This window comes from Chanos chanos, chromosome 2 (assembly GCF_902362185.1).
Source record: "Chanos chanos chromosome 2, fChaCha1.1, whole genome shotgun sequence".
NCBI lineage: Eukaryota > Metazoa > Chordata > Actinopteri > Gonorynchiformes > Chanidae > Chanos > Chanos chanos.
The window spans coordinates 30,086,439-30,107,868 of NC_044496.1; the positions used below are offsets into that span (position 1 = coordinate 30,086,439).

At 41.1% G+C, this 21,430-nt stretch overlaps 1 protein-coding gene across 1 annotated transcript; it reads right to left on the reverse strand.

The window, feature by feature from the left end:
* Positions 1–2,970: 2,970 nt before the first annotated feature.
* Positions 2,971–3,975, reverse strand: p2ry2.1 (purinergic receptor P2Y2, tandem duplicate 1). The gene has a single exon (XM_030765232.1). It carries the CDS (start codon positions 3,973–3,975, stop codon positions 2,971–2,973), a length of 1,005 nt encoding a protein of 334 aa, XP_030621092.1.
* Between the last annotated feature and the right edge of the window lie 17,455 nt (positions 3,976–21,430).

The window sequence follows — 21,430 nt, forward strand, 5'->3', positions numbered from 1 at the left end:
TTTGTCTTCTTCTTCTCCAGTTTTTCTGCTGGTCTGACAGAGCCCATGCAAACCGTTCTCATCTCAGTAACACACTAAGGTTCCATGTTCTCTTCGTTCTGTAAACCGTGTTAAACCATGTTAACACACTCAGACTTAACCCATACACCAGTGTTAAAACAGCTCCCAGTGTTTGGCTTGGCCCTTAAACCAAATTTGCCCTGTTATGTGTTTGTTGATTTCATTGACAGTTTTTCATTTAGTATAATTATTAACCTAAACTTAGTTTATTATGGTGATTTTCAAAGGGTTTTTCATTTTCTCTTCTTCATCTGAATTTTAGTCTGTTTTTGAATGAATAGAGTTGAGGCATTAGAAGCAGTACCTAGCAGTGTTGTACAGACAGATCTGGACTGCTGTGTCTCAGTTTCCCTTTACCTCCATCTCCTCAGTGTTAGCATGCCCTGCCCCCATTCCCCACCCACTGCCATCTCTCTCCTCACACCACTTCCTTCTGCTCCGATCCTCACACTGGGCAGGTCTGGGAGTGTGTACAAGAGGCAGACTGTGTTGACACGATCTTCTTACACACACTGGACAGGTGTAATTAGAGTGACTGGAGAGGCCGTCATTCGGTTTGACCATACCAGTCTGTCTTTAAAGCAGTCCACATGACAAAGAGGAGACCTGGGGAAGCCTCTTTTTCATAGAGTACCAGACCTGCTATCACTGCTCATCAACTTCTCCCTCTGGGATTAATGACACATCACTGTCTAGTCTGCATCTCTACTAAACTAATGAACAGGGTTCAGCAGATGAAGAAACTACTGCTACCTTCCATGCTCTGTTGCCAAGCTCACCTCCACTGCTAGACTTCCATTCATTAACCTAGCCTTATTTAAGGTGGATCCAAGCAAGAGGCCCCTGTGTGTGAGTGTTTGTGGCTTTTAAAGTCAGTAACTTAAAAAAACGAACAGAGCAAAGACTCAAGGGTTCAGTTCATGCTCTAAACACGCACACACACACACACTTACACACAGGTTTGGTCCATCTTCCATGAGAGGTTCATCTCAGGCATTTCAGCAGGTCTTTCACTGTCCCAAACACAGCACACACACAACCACACACACACACACATCTGTAGTGTTATTTAAGACTGACTTTTTATTGTACTAGCTCCTCTAGTATTTTCACTTCGAACAAATGATGACTGACAACTCACTCCTTTATCTTCTCAAGTATTTTTTTTTCACTCAAAATTTTCAAATGAGGAAAACAGGTGTCAGAGAGAGACATGGTTCTTTCCATTTTTTTTTGTTAATGATGTTTACATCCACAATTTATATGGTGTGATATTTTGTATGTTTTCTCATTATTATCCAGTGTTAGAAGGGCCTGGGTTTTATCCTATTTATTCGCTGAACATCTCTGTGTTTTATAATTTTGTGTAGATGTAATTATTAGTAGTCATATTCCAGGAGTGGTGAGAGAGAACTCATCTCTGCTGTCATGGTTTTTTATTTATTATTATCATGGTTACATTTTCTTTTCTTGGGATTTGTACTGTTGAAATAAAGAAGCAATTTACTTCAAGTGGTGTATGGTTTCATTCATTGTTTTTCACCCCTTTATCCAGTCCATCACATTACACAACAACTTCCTCTACGACACTTGTCAAATAAAGGAAAAAAGCATACCCTCACTGTTCAAAGAAACCAAATAAAGGAAAAAGCATACCCTCACTGTTAAAAGAAACCAATGAGACAGTTTTTAAAATGATGTTTCCTGCTGATGTCTTGAAAGGACTTGTTTTTCGGGAGCACCGTTCTCTGAACAGCTCAGTTGTGGTTTTAATATTGTGTACAGTGAATGCCATCACACACGTGAGATTCCTAGAACTTCTCACAAAGTGCTGAATGAAAGACACACTGCTCAGACCGATAGCCCTGGGGCAACCTGCACTTTTACACTCCTGCAAATAAACCTTCAACCATATTTCACTTACACCAAAACAGACAGCACCATCAGCACAGGGCAGTCTGTCTGTACCGGACACACAGTCACACTGCTGACTGTCAGATATACATAATTGAGGGGTATCACCTAATCAACAATCAGCACAATGAAACAAAGTAGAAGGAACTGATACAGAAAGATATGTCATAAGTTCAAGTGAATTTTGATTATGTTTCATTTCACTAATGTACAATCCAGACAGTGTCAAAACAAAACAGACGCAAAGACAGCAACAGAAAATGTTACTGAACGCCTGATGGTGAAGACACACCTCTCGCTCTCAGCCTGATTCAAAATATGATGGAGTGTAAATTGCTTTGACAGACAAGTCAAGACAAGACCATATTATGTCACATCATCCTGTCTGGAACATGCTCAAGAGCTCCCTTCTGTTCCCCACACACGCTTTACTGCAAATCACACGTCCTTGTGAAAATCTGGTTACTGTTTATGCCTCATTGTCTCAGCATCGCTACAGTAGTCAGAATAAGGAAAACAAAATTGTCAGCTTGGATTCAGGGAGCTGCTCTTCTCTTCTTGGGAGTGTGAACTGTTCTCTGCCTGGGAGTGTGAAATGAACCACACTTCGTGCCACAGAGCTTTTTTTTTTTTAAGTCACGGTCGTTCTCCTGTTTCTGACATGTTCCACTGTCTGAACAAGGAGAGTCCTAAATCCATGGACCATTTTTCCTCTCAGGATCCTCTCTGATAAACGCAGTTCAGATCTCCAACATAACAGAGTGCCTCTGATGCTGGAGTAGAGATAATTGGGCAAGACCAGTTCACTCCAGGTTACTCCAGGACTCCTGCATGGCAACCACCCCTGAACCAGGACCTCTGAGCCTACAGTCCTGACAAACTTCTGCGTGGATCAGTTCTCCAAACGGACTGTAAATCTTCATATCTTAATCTTTAATTTGTCCCCATATGGATAGAGAACTATAATCCAATTAGCTCTGAATCTCTTCTGGCCCATCAGAGCGGGGTGGTCAGAGATGTGCCAGCCTCGGTCAATTTGTTGGTTTTTAACTTCTTAGTAAGGTTGCCACGGAAACCTTGGCCAGCCAAAAAGTAGAGGACAGGGTCCAGGCAGCTGTTGGCGCTGGCCAGCGGTCGTGTGACTTTGTACGCCATATTGGCGCCCTCTAATATAGCACAGCTAATGCTGTTGTCTAGGTAACGGAAGCTGTAGTACAGGCTGCGCGTCAGGTGGAAAGGCAGGAAGCACAGCATGAATGTTGCCAGCACGATGATAATCATTTTGGCGGATTTCTGCTTGGAGCGTTGGGATGTCGACCCATTAGCCACACCCCCGGGTTCCAGCAGCTTCCTCACCATCAGCCCATTGCACAGCATCACCACGGTGAAGGGAACAACAAACAGCAAGACTGACACGGCTGTGCTGTAAACCAAGAAGTCATCAAACAGCTCATCACTGGTGGTGTCATAGCAGATGCTGCGTTCCTGACCAGCAGCCCAAGTCCGTGAGAAGTACAGAACTGGCGCCTGGCACAGCAGCACCATCGCCCACACTCCAACCGAGACCAGACGGGCACGACGAACGCTCACCCAGCTCAGAGAGCGCACTGGGTGGCACACGCCCAGGAAGCGATGTAGACTGATGCAGCTGAGGAAGAGGATGCTGCCATAGAGGTTGGCGTAGAAGAGGAAGCGGATGAGTTTACAGAGGAACTCTCCAAATGGCCAGTCATTCTCATCAGCGTAGTAATAGATGAGGAAGGGCAGGGTGAGGATGTAGAGTGTGTCACACACCGTCAGGTTCAGCATATAGATGGTGTTTGGTTTCCAGCGTTTGATGCGGAACAAGATAATGTACAAAGCCACAGAGTTAAGGGCCAGTCCAACCACAAAAACCAAGCTGTAGCTAACAGGCAGCAGGATGTACTTAAAGTCCTCATTGAAAACACAGCGGTAAGGACTGGACTCATTGGTCGGAGAGGAAACGTTGGAGTCAGCCATCTTGATTCAGACGGATCTAATGGAGAATTAACAGGAGAAAAAACAAGTATTAGATAGGGATGTAACCATACAGGAAGTTCATGGCTCAATTCGACTCACAATAGAGCCCAAACCGATATATCGGCGTGCCGATATTATCGGTCGATATGAGCTACTTGCCGATAAATCGGTATCGGTGTTTACAACGCCCGTTAAATGACAATTAAAAAAGAAACGGAGAGACGGTAGATGTTATGAATGTTGTTGTTGCGTAGTTTGTCCTCTAGAGGGCACACTTCAACTCCACGGTTGGCAACACAAGTGCAAACACATCAAATGACAACAATCGGCTGACCAAAGCAGAGTTCAGGAGAGTAGCTCACGACGGAGATGGTCTGTGTTCATGTTGAGTTGATAGCTGTCGCGTGAAATAGATTACTCAGATAATAATAAACATCCCCCATCGCTTCTCCTCTTAACCCAAATAAGCTTGACAACATTTCCGTCAGCCATGCCTGGTTTTGCTGCAGTAGTGTAAAAGCCCGTACCGTTGGTCAAACATCAAAATTACGTTAAGGGTAGTTGAGTAGTGTAGGCTAAGCTGTCGACAAACTTGATTGTAGGTTTATTTATTAAACACCACAGCAGTTCTAGCGAGTAAACAAACCATGGTTCTATCATTTCTCCCACGTCCGTTCTAAAAATTTTCTGGCAACATCGCTTACAGCGGCTTATAACGCTATCCACTGCTAAATGAGGTCACCCTCAAAGCTAGGCACTGCCATGTTTATCAGTGGAAGACTGCTAACGTTAATGCACGGTAAACTATACCATTTATCTTATTCTGCCTAAATGAAGCAATCATAAATGTCTCTGCAACTCATATATCTGTAGTTACAGTTGGTGCATTGGAAATGATTAAACCAGAGGGGACACATAGATATTTGTGCAACTCACGTTTATTTAACACGGCTTAGTAACCAACCAAAGTTATCGAACTTCTTTCAAATGTGTAGCATGAAATCCCAAAGTCGTAAGTCCTCATTGCAGACAGTCACGTAATATTAGGTGCATTCAAAAGCAACGTTTATTCTAGGTCACCATCAGTTTACTGCATAGTCTAAGATGGCAGCTTTTAGACGGTGCCAAATGGTAGTTGAAAAATGGTTTCTCGTAGCTTGCATTGGACAGAATTGAAAGTAAAAAAAAAAAAATATATATATATATGTATATATATATATATATACACACACACACACACACACACACACACACATATATATATACATATACATATATATATATATATATATATATATATATATATATATAACTTTTGGTATTTTTACACATTTGACTTTTATTTACAAAACTTTAATATATTTCATTGTACCGTTGTTCAAAGTACTATTTATGGCAATAAAACAAGTTTATTTTTAAACTGCATTATGTCTCATTATTTTGGTGAGGACTCTTAAATAACTACACATAACAAATGCTAGGGTAAATCTTTGTTTATGTTATGGGTTTCTGAAAAAAAAAAGAATATCGGCCAATATATCGTTATAGTTTTTTTAAATCCTCAAATATCAAAATAAGTATCGGTCTTAAAAAATCTTGTATTGGTCGGGCTCTAATTCACAAAACTAGGTTTAAGGTTCGATTCTTCCACTATGTTTTTAAGAAAATTAGTTGAACTGACACTGGAATGAAACCAATGGATTTATTTTAGATGCATTAACAATGCTGAACTATTGTTGTCTTTTTGTACCATTAATCCAAAGCTTGACCTTAGGAGGAATTCTTTGAAAGCTAGACAAAGAAATACTCTTCAGATATAAAATATTAAACTGGATGGGTCTGTCTGTATTACATTAATATGAAATTATGAAAATTGCACATCAACACACAACACTCAAATTTAGACAAGTTAATGAGCTAACTCTTCACATTTTTCAGAATTTCTGTCACTTTGGTTTTTTCTTCTTTGTACAAGGCTGGTATTACAGACTGACTAAAGTGCGGGCGTGATGGAATGTTGTATTTGGGCTCTAGTATCTTAAGACGGTCACATGTCTTTAGCCATAAACATTCCTATGGATTTGTTGGTATCTTGTGCTCTTGCAAAATGGATGCAAAAACTTTTTTCAAGAAAAGTTTGGCCTTTAAGCACTTTCTTTCTCACCATAGTTGTGGTGGCGTTGTAGATGCTGCATCATATTCGTGGTGCATTCATAGCAGTAGTGTAGCTGATAGTTTTTCTACAGTGCATACTGTCTTTGTTTTGTCAGTTAATTTGTCGCCATCCTTCTGTTGAATGATCGGAAAGCCAAAATGTTGCCACACTTCTGATTTAAGGAAGGATGACGCATCCTCGATTTCAATCTCAGCTCCAACCACACTCATTACTCCTTACGCTGACTCTGCTAGTCTGCTACTGAAACCCCTTCTTTTTGTCTATGACTGAAACAGGTAAAACTTGAGGCCTCAACAGGAATGCCGGAACCGTGGCGTATGATTTTGTGCACTGGTAACACAAATAATGATACAGGTGACTACTTTTTTTATATATTTATTTACTACCGCTGATGAATTGTAATGTAGTGTTTGTTATATTTGGTGTCTGGATGTATTTGTGTGTCTAAACATTTGAAATAAAATGTATGTTTAGTGATGATAATAATACAAAAATATAATTGGAGCTGATGACCAAAACTGTCCAATTTACACAATGTGAACCGCCCAACTTATACAATGTGTACCGTCACATTTTTGCACCGTGATGTATTATGCTATGATGCATCGTTACACCCCTAGTATTAGATATTGAAGAAGCTCTGTGGATGCACAGCCCAGAGTTAGAGCCATAGTCCCATCATTTCAGAGGCAGGCCAGTCAAACTGTTTTTATCATATCAGAGGCAGGCCAGTCGAACTGTTCTCATCATATCAGAGGCAGGCCAGTCAAACTGTTCTCATCATATCAGAGGCAGGCCAGTCAAGCTGTGATCATCATATCAGAGGCAGGCCAGTCAAACTGTTCTCATCATATCAGAGGCAGGCCAGTCAAACTGTTCTCAGCTTAAGACTGAGTTAGGGAAGAGTGAGAAGTCTTTAGGGCATTCAAATGAACCCCATCAAGGGTTATTTGAAAACAGTTAGTCCAACTGATGATGTTTTATTTGTTATTTTATTTGTTTAAGTTCACCATGAAGAACAAATTCAACATTAATCGCCATGTCAGAATAACACCTGGAGAATTTAATCTCTTCTTGGGAATGAGTAAGTCATAAGAACTGGATCAGGATGGAAGAAACTGGACTTTGCTTCTCCAGTAATATTATATACTAGAGGACTGCTCTGGGATTGGGATGCGGGTCCCGAGATTCCCGCGTTTCAATCGTTAACTTTGTTATTTATTTAGGCCATTCATATGTCTCTTTTTGCTATTTCTTAATTGCATAAAGCGGTGTGATGACGTCTGTGTTGTATGAATTGCGGAATGACAAAATGGAACTGAAGTTGTCGCACATGTGCGAACCCATCATAATTTAAATGAATGGTATGCCGCCACTAAAAATACAACCAAACATAACAGCCACCTCAAACATCACTGTTGAAACAAATGTAGCAGGTAGGCCTATGTGAGAAATGAACAATGTGTAAATTATCCTTGGCATTTTTTCCAAGTCAATATGATCAAAATAAGCCGATTTAAAGGTTATTGTGGGCCTGCATAATGCACATAATCGCTAATCATTTCTTACAAGAAATTAGCCTTCACAATCAGACATTCTGACTTTTTTGCTCCAATACTTTTGGAAATATATCCAGAAATATATCCAGTGTGTGTGAGTGCACGTGTGTGTGTGTGTGTTTGCTGATTTGAATATCATAGAAGAGTGGACTGTTGGCCTTGGCAGAGGTCTGTGCTCTCCGAATGCCCTTCTAGTTTTGTTATTTCTAATATTGTGATATTTGCAAAATGCGGTGATTTCATGGGCTTTAGTCAAACAGTTGTGATGTTTTCTATTAAAAGCTGTGAGATTCTAATTAATTTCTTATTTCTTTTATTTGTTATCAGCTGAATAAAAATAATGCTAAAAAAAAAAATCGGAATTCTATTGTGCGGGTGCAAATGGTCAGAATGTTTGCGGGTGCGGTCAGGAGTGGTCACACACATTGCGGGAGTGGTCACACACATTGTGGGAGTGGGCGGTAATGGTCAGAAATCCGGCAGGAGCGGGATTAAGAAAACAGAGCTCTACTATATACCACAGGACACCGTCATAACCCCCAACACACAATCCAGATATCACCACTGAAGCCCCCCAGCCTTCACTGGAATGAGACTCGGTCTGACTGACGGGCATAACAAAGGAGTGGCTTCATTCCAATTATTATGAGTAAGGCTCAATCTGACTTTTGAAATCTTAACTTCTCCTTTCAAAATTCATCATGGCACATTCAAGAAATATCAAAGATGATGAGTGTCCTTTTGGCACAGGAATCAGAAGGTTACTACAGTCTCTGAATCAAGGAAAATAGTCTCAAAGCTCCTCAGTCAAAGCTGGCATGTTGACACTGCTATATTTTATACTCTATACTCTTCTACTCGACTAAATTATAAACTCTACACTCTCCAACTGTACTAAATTATAAACTCTACACTCTCCCACTGTACTAAATTATAAACTCTACACTCTCCCACTGTACTAAATTATAAACTCTACACTCTCCCACTGTACTAAATTATAAACTCTACACTCTCCAACTGTACTAAATTATAAACTCTACACTCTCCCACTGTACTAAATTAAACACTCTATTGTCTTCTACAATGTAATACACTGTATAGCTTTAATTCCCCTGTCATATAGTTCATTTTAACATCGCTGACTAAACACACACGTCTGCCAAGAAACATGTGGTGTCCTGAAAGAAGATGCTCCCATGGTGAAGAACTCCATAAGGGTAGTATTGGACATATTTAGTTTGTACTGGGAGTCCCAGTCCCCCTACCAGTCCCAGCCAGCATTACCAGCACTGAACTAACTCATGACCTGACTTGTCCCAGGCCCTGCTGTGGTTAGAGACAGCGTCACTCAGAGATCCAGTGTGCGTATGCTAATACAGTCATGTTTGCTAACATCCTACTACAATAAACCACTCCAGTACTGACAAGAACATAACCACCCTCTCCAAACCGGATGCTCAAGTACTCTTATCTCCTCTCTCATGTCATTCTGTGAAAGTGTGTATGGCCATCAGACACACCACATTCACTCTCTCTCTCTGCCTGTCTCTCTCCCTGCCTGTTACTCAAGAACAAACACGCATAGGTCAACATACATGAACATGGGAAAATGTTTGGTATGGACCCATACAGAGTATAACAAGACTTCCAGAGGAACAAAACCTTGAAGTGAGAAAAAAAAGAAACATCTCTCTTAGTCATAACATGCTCCTTCATTCCAGAGAGGTCCTTACATGTAGGGGAGAAGTCAGGCACACTGCAGGGCAAAAAACGAAAAGAAAAAAAAAACACAGCTGGACAATCAAAACCACATTAGACTATTCCCTTAGACAAGGACCCAGACCCGCCTGGGACTAAACTCTCTCCTGAATACAGAATTGTCATTCAACATCTAGTGTTTAAAACATCTAGTCTTTAAAAACAAAAGAGAAATTTTCATTCTGATTATTTCATCCTCTCTTTCACAAATGCTAAAAGTTCTGACACAAAGCAGGGTGGCAGATAGGGAATAAGAGAAGCAGAAGTACACAGAGTGAGATGGAAAGATAGAAGGATATTTATATATCCCTATGGCCGTCTCTGTTATCTTCTCCTCCTCTGGCTTTAACATATTTCACTAACTCTACCACATCTCTGCCTCTCTAGCACTGTAAAACCACAGCCACAGAAACACAGTTAAAGGAACTCACAATGCAGAGATGAATCAGGCAGTCTGTTCTGCAGATGTCTTTCTCTCACTACCTTCCACAGCTCCCCTGAGCCCTGCATACCTGCGCAAAACTCTTATAGCCACGCCTCTATCCGTCTGTGCAGATCTTAACTGTGTGGGCGTTACTACGACACATCCCAGCAAGCCACAGCCCGCTCAAAGCCCTCTGACATTAAGCCAAAAGACAACTTAGAGGAATCATCAGTGAATCATATGCCAAAACTTTCACATAGTTACGATGGAACAACACCAAAAACAGTGACTGTCACTGATGGTTTAGATTTCTTTCCAATCAGCGTATCCCCAGGTAAGAGCGAAGAGAAAAGAAATGTTTTTTGCTTTCCGGTTCCGGTTCCGGTTTGTCCCTTGTGCGACTCTGCAGCTGCCCTACGCGTGAACTGCCTAATTTAAATACCAACGCCTAATTTAATACCAATTAAATCTGGGATTAAGGTACGTGAAACTTTCACTATGGCAAATACTCAGCCTGTTCAGTGTGTCGAGTGCAGGATGTTTAGCCATTCTTCCTCCGTCATTAATAATAGCTCTGTTTGTGCTAAATGTGCATTAGTTAGCTCCCTGACGGAGAAGATTGTAGCATTAGAGATGCACATCCAGATGCTAGAGAGGCTTAGTGAGAGTGAGAATAGCCTAGCTCCTGTAAAAGAAAATCTGGATGGCTCAGGAAGAGTTAGCAGCTCTCCGACTCCGGCACCAGAGCCCTCACAGCGGGGCGAATGGGTGACGACTCGGCGGCATAAGTGCAAAGCCAAAGCTAACGCTAAGGCTAGCCCACGAGAGACACACCACTCCCCGCTTCACGTGTCAAACAGGTTTGCCCTCCTCAGTGAAACACCCGCTGAGAAACCTGAAAGAGCTCTGGTTATAGGAGATTCCATTCTACGGCACGTGAAATTAGCTAGACCTTTAGGGGCACCAGCAGCCTTAGTTAGCTGTATACCGGGAGCCAGGGCGCCGGACATAGCAAGTAATCTTAAAGTGTTAAGTAAGCACAGGTTTTCTAAGATAGTTTTTCATGTAGGAGCTAACGATATACGCCTTCGTCAATCAGAGGTTACTAAAAGTAATATCGTAGAGGTGTGTAAATTAGCGAAGGCGATGTCCGATGCAGTAATATGCTCTGGCCCCATCCCAATCCGGCGAGGCGATGTAGCTTACAGCAGGTTATGGTCGCTGAACTGCTGGATGTCCAGGTGGTGCTCTGACAACAATGTGGGCTTTATAGACAATTGGAATAGTTTTGAGGGCAAGGCTGGCCTCTTAGGGCGAGACGGTGTCCATCCCACTCGGGAAGGTGCTGCTCTCATTTCTTGTAACATAGCGCATAGTCTCAGAACAGTTAATCCGTGACAATCCAGAGCCAAGGCCAGGGAGCAGACAAGCAGGCTAAACCGACCGTCTGCTAGCTGCACAGAGTCGTCACCCAGGTTAAACTATATTGAGACTGTGTCTGTTCCCCGACCTATACGAAAATGTAGAAATACTCAGAGAATTTGTTCTAGTAATTTAATTAACATAGATTTAAATCATATTGAATGTACCGCCAGCACCTTCGATCTAAAGCTAGGACTGTTAAATATTAGATCTCTTACGCCTAAAGCGCTCATTGTCAATGAAATTATTACTGATCAGGAGTTTAATGTACTGTGTTTAACAGAAACGTGGATCAAACCAAATGAGTACGTCGCATTAAATGAAGCTAGTCCTCCCGGATACAGTTATATACACCAGCCTCGTGTAACTAGCAGAGGAGGAGGCGTTGCAGTTATTTATAATGATAACCTAGGCATCATACAAAAACCTCTACATAAATTCAATGCGTTTGAAGTTCTTTATACAAACATAACATATGTAGCCACAAAAAATACCCAGTCTATCACACTAATTATTATCTATAGACCGCCTGGGCCGTACTCTGAATTCCTCTGTGAATTTGCAGATTTTATCTCAAACCTTGTTATTTCTTTAAACAAAGCTCTAATTGTCGGAGACTTTAACATTCATTTTGATAACCCACAGGACCCTCTGAGAACAGCGTTCGTGTCCATTCTAGATTCAGTAGGGATTAATCAGACGGTCATAGGGCCCACTCATAATGGTGGCCACACCCTCGATCTTATACTAACACTCGGATTAAATGTAGGAAGTATAGTCACATTTCCACAATCTGAAGCTATCTCAGATCATTATCTTATCTCATTCAAAATGTTTCTTAGTAATAATATATGCAGCTCGCCACGCTATCATAATAAACGTACGTTTACGCCAGCTACTGCGCAGAACTTTATCAATAATCTCCCAGAGTTATCAACTTTGACTGGAACAATGTCACACCCCACAGAACTTGATCAGGCAACTGAATCTTTAGAGTTAACATTCCGCAACACCTTAGATAATGTGGCCCCACTTAAAAGGAAAATAATCAGAGAGAAAAAACTAGCTCCCTGGTATAATGAGCACACACGCGCCTTAAAACTTACCACTCGAAAATTAGAACGTAAATGGCACCAAACTAAATTGGTAGTATTCCAGTTAGCATGGAAGGAGAGCCTCCTGAGCTATAGAAAAGCTCTTAGTGCCGCTAGATCAATGTATCTCTCCACCCTAATAGAAGACAACAAAAATAATCCTAGATTTTTATTTAATATCGTATCAAAACTAACTGGGAATAAGAGCACCTCGGAAACAGGCACACTATCAATGTTCAGTGGCGACGCATTTATGAACTTTTTCAACAGCAAAATTGAAAATATCAGGCAAACAATCCAGGCTATAAATTTTAAACCAGATAATTTGATCACTAACACTGTAGATAACAATATAACTAGATCAGATCAGCGATTAGAATGTTTTACTCCCCTTCAGACGACCGAATTGACCTCACTAATTTCTTCATCAAAATCACCAACTTGTGTACTAGATCCCTTACCTACACGTTTCCTTAAGCAGATACTGCCAGTAGTCATCGAACCGCTTCTAAAAATAATCAATTCCTCCCTTAGTACTGGCTATGTACCTAAATCTTTTAAACTAGCAGTTATCAAACCCCTAATTAAAAAACCTGACCTTGACACCTGTTCATTGTCCAACTACAGGCCAATATCTAACCTCCCCTTTATCTCCAAGATCCTAGAAAGGGCTGTAGCACAGCAGTTATGCTCATACTTACATAAGAATAACATCCATGAACTGTATCAGTCAGGATTTAGGCCTCATCACAGCACAGAGACAGCACTGGTTAAAGTTGCAAATGACCTCTTACTGGCCTCTGATCAGGGTTGTGTCTCCTTGCTTGTGCTGCTTGACCTCAGTGCAGCCTTTGACACCATTGATCATACCATTCTCCTTGATAGACTAGAAAATGTTGTTGGAGTTAAGGGAACGGCCCTCTTATGGCTTAGGTCCTACCTGACTGATCGTTATCAGTTTGTTGATGTAAATGGTGAGTCCTCTGCACATACTGAGGTAAAGTTTGGAGTCCCACAAGGTTCTGTTTTAGGCCCACTGCTTTTCTCTTTATATATGCTACCTCTAGGTAATGTTATTCGTAAACATGGTATTAGCTTCCACTGCTATGCTGATGACACACAGCTGTATGTCTCAGCGAAACCAGACGAGAGACACCAACTTAACAAAATTGAGGAATGTCTAAAGGATATTAGGCACTGGATGCTTACGAACTTTCTTTCACTCAACTCTGAAAAAACAGAAGTACTTGTACTAGGATCACATGCAGCTAGGAGTAAGCTTTCCGATCACATAGTTACTCTGAATGGCCTTTCTCTTTCATCAGGTGCGGCAGTAAAAGATCTTGGTGTAATTATTGACCCCAGTCTTTCATTTGAATCTCATGTAGATAATATTACCAGGATAGCCTTCTTTCATCTTAGAAATATTAACAAGATAAGAAATGCATTGTCATTTCAAGATGCTGAAAAATTGGTTCATGCTTTCATTACCTCTAGGTTAGACTACTGTAATGCCTTACTGTCTGGATGTTCTAATAGATGTATAAATAAGCTACAGTTAGTTCAGAATACAGCAGCCAGAGTTCTTACTAGAACCAAAAAATATGATCACATCACCCCTATCTTATCCACACTGCACTGGCTCCCCGTCAAATCTCGTATTGATTATAAAATCTTACTATTAACATATAGAGCATTAAATGGTCTTGCGCCACAGTACCTGCGCGAACTCCTGGTCTCTTATGATCCACCACGCCAACTTAGATCAAAAGGTGCAGGCTATTTGTTGGTACCTCGAGTTATGATGGCTACAGCAGGGGGCAGAGCCTTCTCTTACAGAGCCCCACAGTTATGGAATAGCCTCCCAATTAATGTTCGAGACTCAGACACAGTCTCTATGTTTAAGTCAAGGCTGAAAACTTTTCTGTTTAGCCAAGCCTTTTGCTAATAGCTCTTCACTAGGCAAAGGAGCAGATCTGGAGGGTTCTCGGGCATAGATTGTTTGGTGAACTGGGATGTTTGGATGCTGTCGCCCCCCCACTCTAACATGTTCACTCAGGTTTGTTGACTGTGGAGTGGGTGGCCGCCTTGTGTCCCAGAGTGCCTTCATGTCCATATTACCTTCTAGCTCTCCCTTTTAACTATGCTGTACTAGTTAGTCTTGCTGGAGTCCCTGCCTGCACTCGGCACACGATGTATATTTACCTTTACCATTATGTGGAAATGAACATCTGACAATGTGTGTCTCTCTCTCTCTCTCTCTCCCTCTCCCTCTCTCTCTCTGTCTCTCTCTCTCTCTCTTTCTCTCTTTCTCTCTCTGTCGAGCCACACATGCTACTCCTGAGACACCAGTGATCCTGACTCCTCCCGCCCTGTGGACTGATCCATCCTGGTGTTATCATCTTCCATCCCCCGTCAGCCTCCTGTCTACATCGCCATCCCCTTTGTTCATGCCCCAATTTACTTTCAATTGTAACTGCCCACGTGGTCGGCACCTATTGCACGCCTGTCTGGCCAAGGAGGGGTCTCCTCTCTCTGTGGTCCTCCTCAAGATTTCTCCCATTTTCCCATTTCCCTCTTGGGTTTTTGGGGAGTTTTTTCTTGCCCGCCATGAGGATTAAGTCAGGGGGTGCCGTCATATTTTGATTTGACTGTTGTGGCCTGTAAAGCCCTTTGAGACTGTAAACAGTGATATTGGGCTCTAAATAAACTTGAACTTGAACCTAAATGTCAGCATACCTGGATGTGAGATCTGAGAGTCCTCTTCAGTGAAACATGAGGAGATATCACACACTGTTCTGCAATCTCACACTCCCATATTTTTGCTCATGTTTAGTCATTTTTATCCAAAGCATTTTACAAAAGAGTATAGCAAACCGGCTTAGATAAAGACAACCAAATACACAAAAGCTAGTGCCAGGATAAACCTCCAAGGACAGATTTAGTGTTTTTATTGAGCCAATACAGACAACATACACTGTATGACCTTATGGCTCTGTTACTACAGCTCAGCAAACTTCTGTTTGTCTTCTCTGCAGCAATTCCTAATATGTGTGTGTGTTAAGTTTTTCCTTTATTAATCCACACAATGGGGAAATTTGATCTCTGCATTTTAAACCCATCCAAAGTAGCACTGAACACACACACACACACACACTAGGGGCTGTGAGCACACATACCCAGAGCAGTGGGCAGCCACAGCTACAGCGCCAAGGGAGCAGTTGGAAGTGAGGTGCCTTGCTCAAGGGCACTTCAGCCATGCATATTGAGGGAGGGGAGAGTGCTGTTCATTCACCCACCCTTGAACTGGCAACCTTTCGGTAACAAGCTTACTTCACTAACCTTTAGGCCGCACCTCAGGTTCAAGGCCAAGCTATCACCAAAGCGAAGGAACGTATTTCATCATTGGAAACGAGTAGCGCTGTGACTAAGGAGTCTCTGCTATACCTGTTAAAAGAATGACAACGGCTACAGGAAAAAGTGACTGATCTGGAAAGCAGATCCAGGAGATGCAACATTCGGATATATGGCGTGCCCGAGAACATTGAGGGTAACTCAAAGATAAAGTTCGTAGAAAGTTTTTTGACAATGGCGCTCCCACTACCCGACGGTATGTCCCCCAGATTTAACGTGCTCACAGGGCCTTGACACGGAAGCCAGACCGCGACTCCACTCCAAGATCTATTATTGTAAATTTCCTGCTGTTCACCATGAAAGAAACCGTTCTGAAATTAGCTTGGAAGAAACAAATTCACATAAGTAACAAGTTGATTTCCTTCGATCATGATTATGGATGGAAAAATGCAGAGCCTACGCCGGGATCAAAAAAGTGCTCAAAGAGAAAGGCATTCGTTTTCAAACCCCGTTTACGAAGATTCGAATTCACTGGAGCACCAGTCTGCAGACTTATGAGAACATGCAGGAGGCTGCACAGGAGCTGAGGGTGAGGGAGCTTCGGGGGGCTACCATTAGGGAGGACTCGGGACCCGGTTTGGAGAATAACATACTGGACACATTTCCATGGCAACAAGCAGACACCAGAGAGAGGGGTAAACAAATGGAGACAAGAGTGAAAGAAAGGCTATAGGAGTTTAGGAGATCACCCTAACATTGAAAGAACGGAAACCATATAAAACTGTGTGCAAACTGACTGAGAATGGATGGGACTTGAACTCTCACCTTTTTTTTCTTGTTTTCTCCTTTTTAAATTGTTTCTCGCAGCCTACAATGCAAAGTAAGTGAAGTGTTATATAACGTAAATCACCGATTGAACAGAACAGCATTTTGGTTTATGTTGAACTTATCTAGTGGACACGGAGTGTACATGCAAGGGACATTCCACCACTAGGGAGGACCCCAACCATTAAGGGGGGGGGGGGGGGGTGTCCCTCCACCCTCCAACAGGGACTTTAGAGGGACAGTGATCCCTTTAATCTGGGAAGTCTTCCTAACTGTTCTGGTGTTCTCTTACGTATGTTTTTTTTTGTTTAAGTTGATAGGATAGATTTGTTTTTATATTTTTAAATGTGAGAAATCTGCATCAAAGGAAGGGATTACTTTGCATAAAATAGTAATTAAAATTAAAGCGTCATTTAAAGGCATCGTATGATTAATATAATTTCTCTTAATGTTAATGGGCTTCCCAGCCCAGTCGAACAAAGCGAAGTCCTTACAAAATTAAAAAGAGAGAACATTGATATTGCATTATTACAAGAAACCCACATGACCGAGATGGAACATCAAAAACTTAAGACAAGAATTTAAATATGCCTTCTCATCTTCTAACAGATCAAAACATAATTAAGGGGTAGCTATACTGATTTCAGGAAGAGTAATATATGAGCATATATCTTCTATTAAGGATAGAGAAGGTAGATTCATACTGATAAAGGGAAAAGTTGATGGAAATGTATTTACCTTTTACAATGCATATATTCCTCCCGGTTCAGTGGCAGATTTTTATAAACAGATACTAGATAGAAATGCAACAGCAACACAAGGGGTCTTGTATGCAGAGGCAATTTTAATATCATTTTGAGTCCTCACCGAGACTCGTCAGGAACTAGAATATCTCAGTCCAAAAAACTAACAAAGAAAATAAATACAATAATATCAGAGATAGGATTGATTGATGTTTGGAGACACCTACATCCCTCAGTAAGAGATTATACCTACTTCTCATCCCCTCATTCTTCATACTTGACAACTGATTATTTTTTACTATTCAGCATGCATAACAGTAGGCTACAAAACTGTCATACTGGAACTATGGATCTTTCAGATCATTGCCCAGTGTATTTGTCCTTGGTGATGGGGCAAAGAACCAAACTTACACATTGGAGATTTAACCCTACAATATTGAATAAATAAAGGATTGAACAGTTTGGAAAAGAAATATTGGATTATTTAGAACATAATGATAATGGGGAGGTGTCTCCGGTGGTGCTCTGGGACACTGTAAAGCAGTAATGAGGGGGAAGGTGACCTCTTTTCTTAAGAAACAAAGTACTGAGAAATTTAATGTTCTTCAGCTTGAATTAAAAACAAAAATAGAATCTGATCATAAGAACTCAATAAATTCTGATATTAAAGCAGATATAACTAGGAAAAGAAACCAGATCGAAGAAATATACTCACTTGAAACCCAAAAGAAATTAATATATACTAAACAAAAATACTATGAGAGTGGGAGCAAATATACAAAATTACTGGCTTATAAACTTCAAAAGCAACAGGCAGATAACATGATATATAAGATAAGGGATCCAAATACTAAGAATATGTATCACCAAATGAAAGAAATTAAGGATTGCAGATATTATGCAAAATTATACTCACAACCTCCAGTTGATAATGACCAGAAAATGGAGACACTATTTAAATCATTAAATTTACCAACAGTTACAGCAGATCAAAATAAAACATTAATTTCACAGATAACAAAAGAAGAAATTCATTCAGTTATAGCTAGACTGAAGGCCAATAAGTCCCCTGGCACCGACGGATTCACGTCAGAGTGGTACAAGGGTCTGAAGGAGGTTCTGACACCTATTCTACATAAAACACTCAATTGGATTCTAAAAACAGGGGAAACTCTCACCTCAAGGAGGGAAGCAATTATTTCTGTTATACCTAAGGGAGGGAAGGACCAGTAAGATCAAATTACAGACCAATTAGGGTGCTAAATCTTGATTACAAATTATTTCCCTCAATCATTGTGTAACCCGGTAGGGAATTAAAGGGTTAAATTAATAGATTCAGTAATTTAGAATTATATATAGTAATATTGTTTTGAATTGTATGCTTTGTTTGCATGTTATTTGTGCTGTTATTGTTAAAATTATTGTAAATGTTTATTCTGTTTTATTTTAAATGGTGTAACCAGTTAAAGCTCAGGTCAGGGGTCAGTATGGGCGGAGAGAGGGAGAGAGAGGAGAGCGAGAGAAGAGAGTTGAGTTCGGGCATGTTGAGACAAGGAACCGAGTGATACACGACAGTGATTTAAAGTGTCTGACATAGTGGATTGATGAGAAATTTAATCTATTCTGTGTATTAGCAGTGAGGATAGGGAAACTAACTCGTTACACTTTGGCTAGAAGTGTGGCTGCCGTTTCCAGTGCTACCATTTTGTGTGTGAGTTCATGGGATAACTTAGCTATCAGCACGTCAGCTAATGCAGTTAACAAATGCCGCTGAGCCCCAGGAAGAACACATTAGGAGCGCCGTGGACAACCCAGATAGCGGTTTGAGCTACCAGGGAACGCTCAGACTTCCTCTGGCGACGTTGGAGCTTCGTAAGTGCCTGTTTTCTCCGTATCGACAACTGACTCTGAACCGTAAGTGACTGAACTTGAGGAAGCCGCCATTTCGCAGCGATCAGGCCTGCAACGGGGGCTGGTTTTCCCCTTTTCTTTTTTCATGCCGGCTTTTTATTTGATTGTGTTATTGTGTAAATAATTGTCATTGCATATAAGTATATGTGAATGTGAGGACATTTCTTATTTGAAAGATTTGAATTGATAAGTACTTTGCAGAGTTTGGTTGTATTTCTTTTTCCACACAGCCCTTTGATGTTCTTATTTTATGTTGGGGACTGACAGTTGATGTTGAACTTGAATTATTATCTTTGAAACTCAGTTAAATGTAAACACTTTTTGCACTTTAATAATTTTGTGTTTATTATAGATCAAGAATATACAGGAAGTAGATTTAAGTACAAGAAAGTTCATAGACATTTAGTAAGTTAAATAAGGAACCCCTCTACAATAATTCATAGTATATATAAGAGTTAGTAGCTTAAGTTAAAAGAACCCAGAGTCTCGTACTCAACAATTATAGGGGTAAAGGGGCTACATAAATTGGAGGCACTGCTGGGATCTGTAGAGTGGGATCTGTAGAGTGGGTTTTTAGTAATTAGTAGTGTATACCAGAGGCGTTGTTAGGATCTTGAAACATTGGGGGCTTAGCCCCAGGGCCGGCCGAAGCATTTATGGGGCCCTAAGCAGAATTTTATTTGGGGGCCACTCACCGCCTTGGCGCTGCCAATATTTTGACTATTGTCAATGCTTGACCAGTCGCATGCCCACTGTAAATCTAACACACCCATTATCAATTTTATTAGTTGTAGCTGTGTCACTTACATTATACCAGTGTCTGCCTGGCATGTTTTTACCCTTCTACAGTTTTTAATCTTAAAAAGTAGGTAACTTGCAAGAGTGGTCTGGTGTTAATTTGCACTTTAATATTCAAAGTTATACTTTAAGAGTCATTTTAGGAGACTGATAGTGTTCAGAATAAGTCTGCTCTTTTGTTGAATTTAATCATTTGTAAAATGTTAATGTAAATGTTTGGCATCATATTGACTTATATTGCATGTTACATGAACGTATATGTAACCAGAATGGTAGAAAAACACTCACTCTCTCGGCTCTGGCTGGTGCAAATAGACCACTGCAGACCATCATTTGAACACTATTTTAAACTTTTGCGCTAGGTGACAGGCTTACTATTTTCATGAATTTTGCCCCAGAGCGAAAAGTTTTCAGGCAAAATTCATGAGGTGTTTCGCTGTGTGGAAGCCTAGCATAAAAGTAAAAAGCAAGCAGATGCGTTCTGTCCGACATTATTTTTTCCCTACGGAATTTACCCAAACTTTCGCTACGTAGCGTTCGGTTCCCAAACCTGTGGAAATGCGGGCCGGTTCTCAAAAGGCACCAAGGCAGTACAGGCTCTGCACCGGCACGGGCACCAGCACCGTCCTAGTGGGAAAGCACTAACAGAGAACCCAAAACATACTTGCGTTTCTGATTAACGACATATTATTTGCGAGGGTTAATGTATGATCGGAATGACAAATGAATAGATCCGGTCCTATTTTTTATTATTTTTATTGTTGTACAAAAAAAAAAAAAAAAAAAAAAAAAGAGAGAGAGAGAGAGAGATCCGGGGCTATTCATAAAACATTCGGGGCTGTAGCCCCGGACGCCCAGGCCTAACGACGCCACAGGTGTATATTAGTAAAAAAAAAATAGCACGTTTAAGCTGTAAATAGTGATTTGTGACAGACCTAGGAGTAGACCTAGGAGGGTAGAGCTTAGGGGATGGTGCCATGGTGAGGCTTTAGATGAAGCTCATGGTAGTCACCCCAGAAAAAGTGAACATTAGTGAAATTGAAGAGACCCTGCAGACAGTGAAGAGTTTGGGGCGTGTGCGTGTCAGAGGCCGCACTTTCAACATGTGGCACAATAGGTTTATGGTCCCGTGTGAATGTAGAGGAGAAGTGGTAAGCGGAGACAGTGTTCCTCCAGAGGTATTCCCTATTAATGGCGGGGAGGCGTGGCCTATTGTCATAGTAGGTGAAGACCCACCGACAGATGCCCAAGATTTCAATCAGAGATTAGCAGGACTGTTGCAGGCTGAAGGTAGGACCATGGAGGACCTCCGCACTTTGTTCTGTGCAGAAGAGGCTGCCACAAGCCCAACAAAGGCCATTCTGCGAGCAGTGAGTAATTTACTTGCTAGA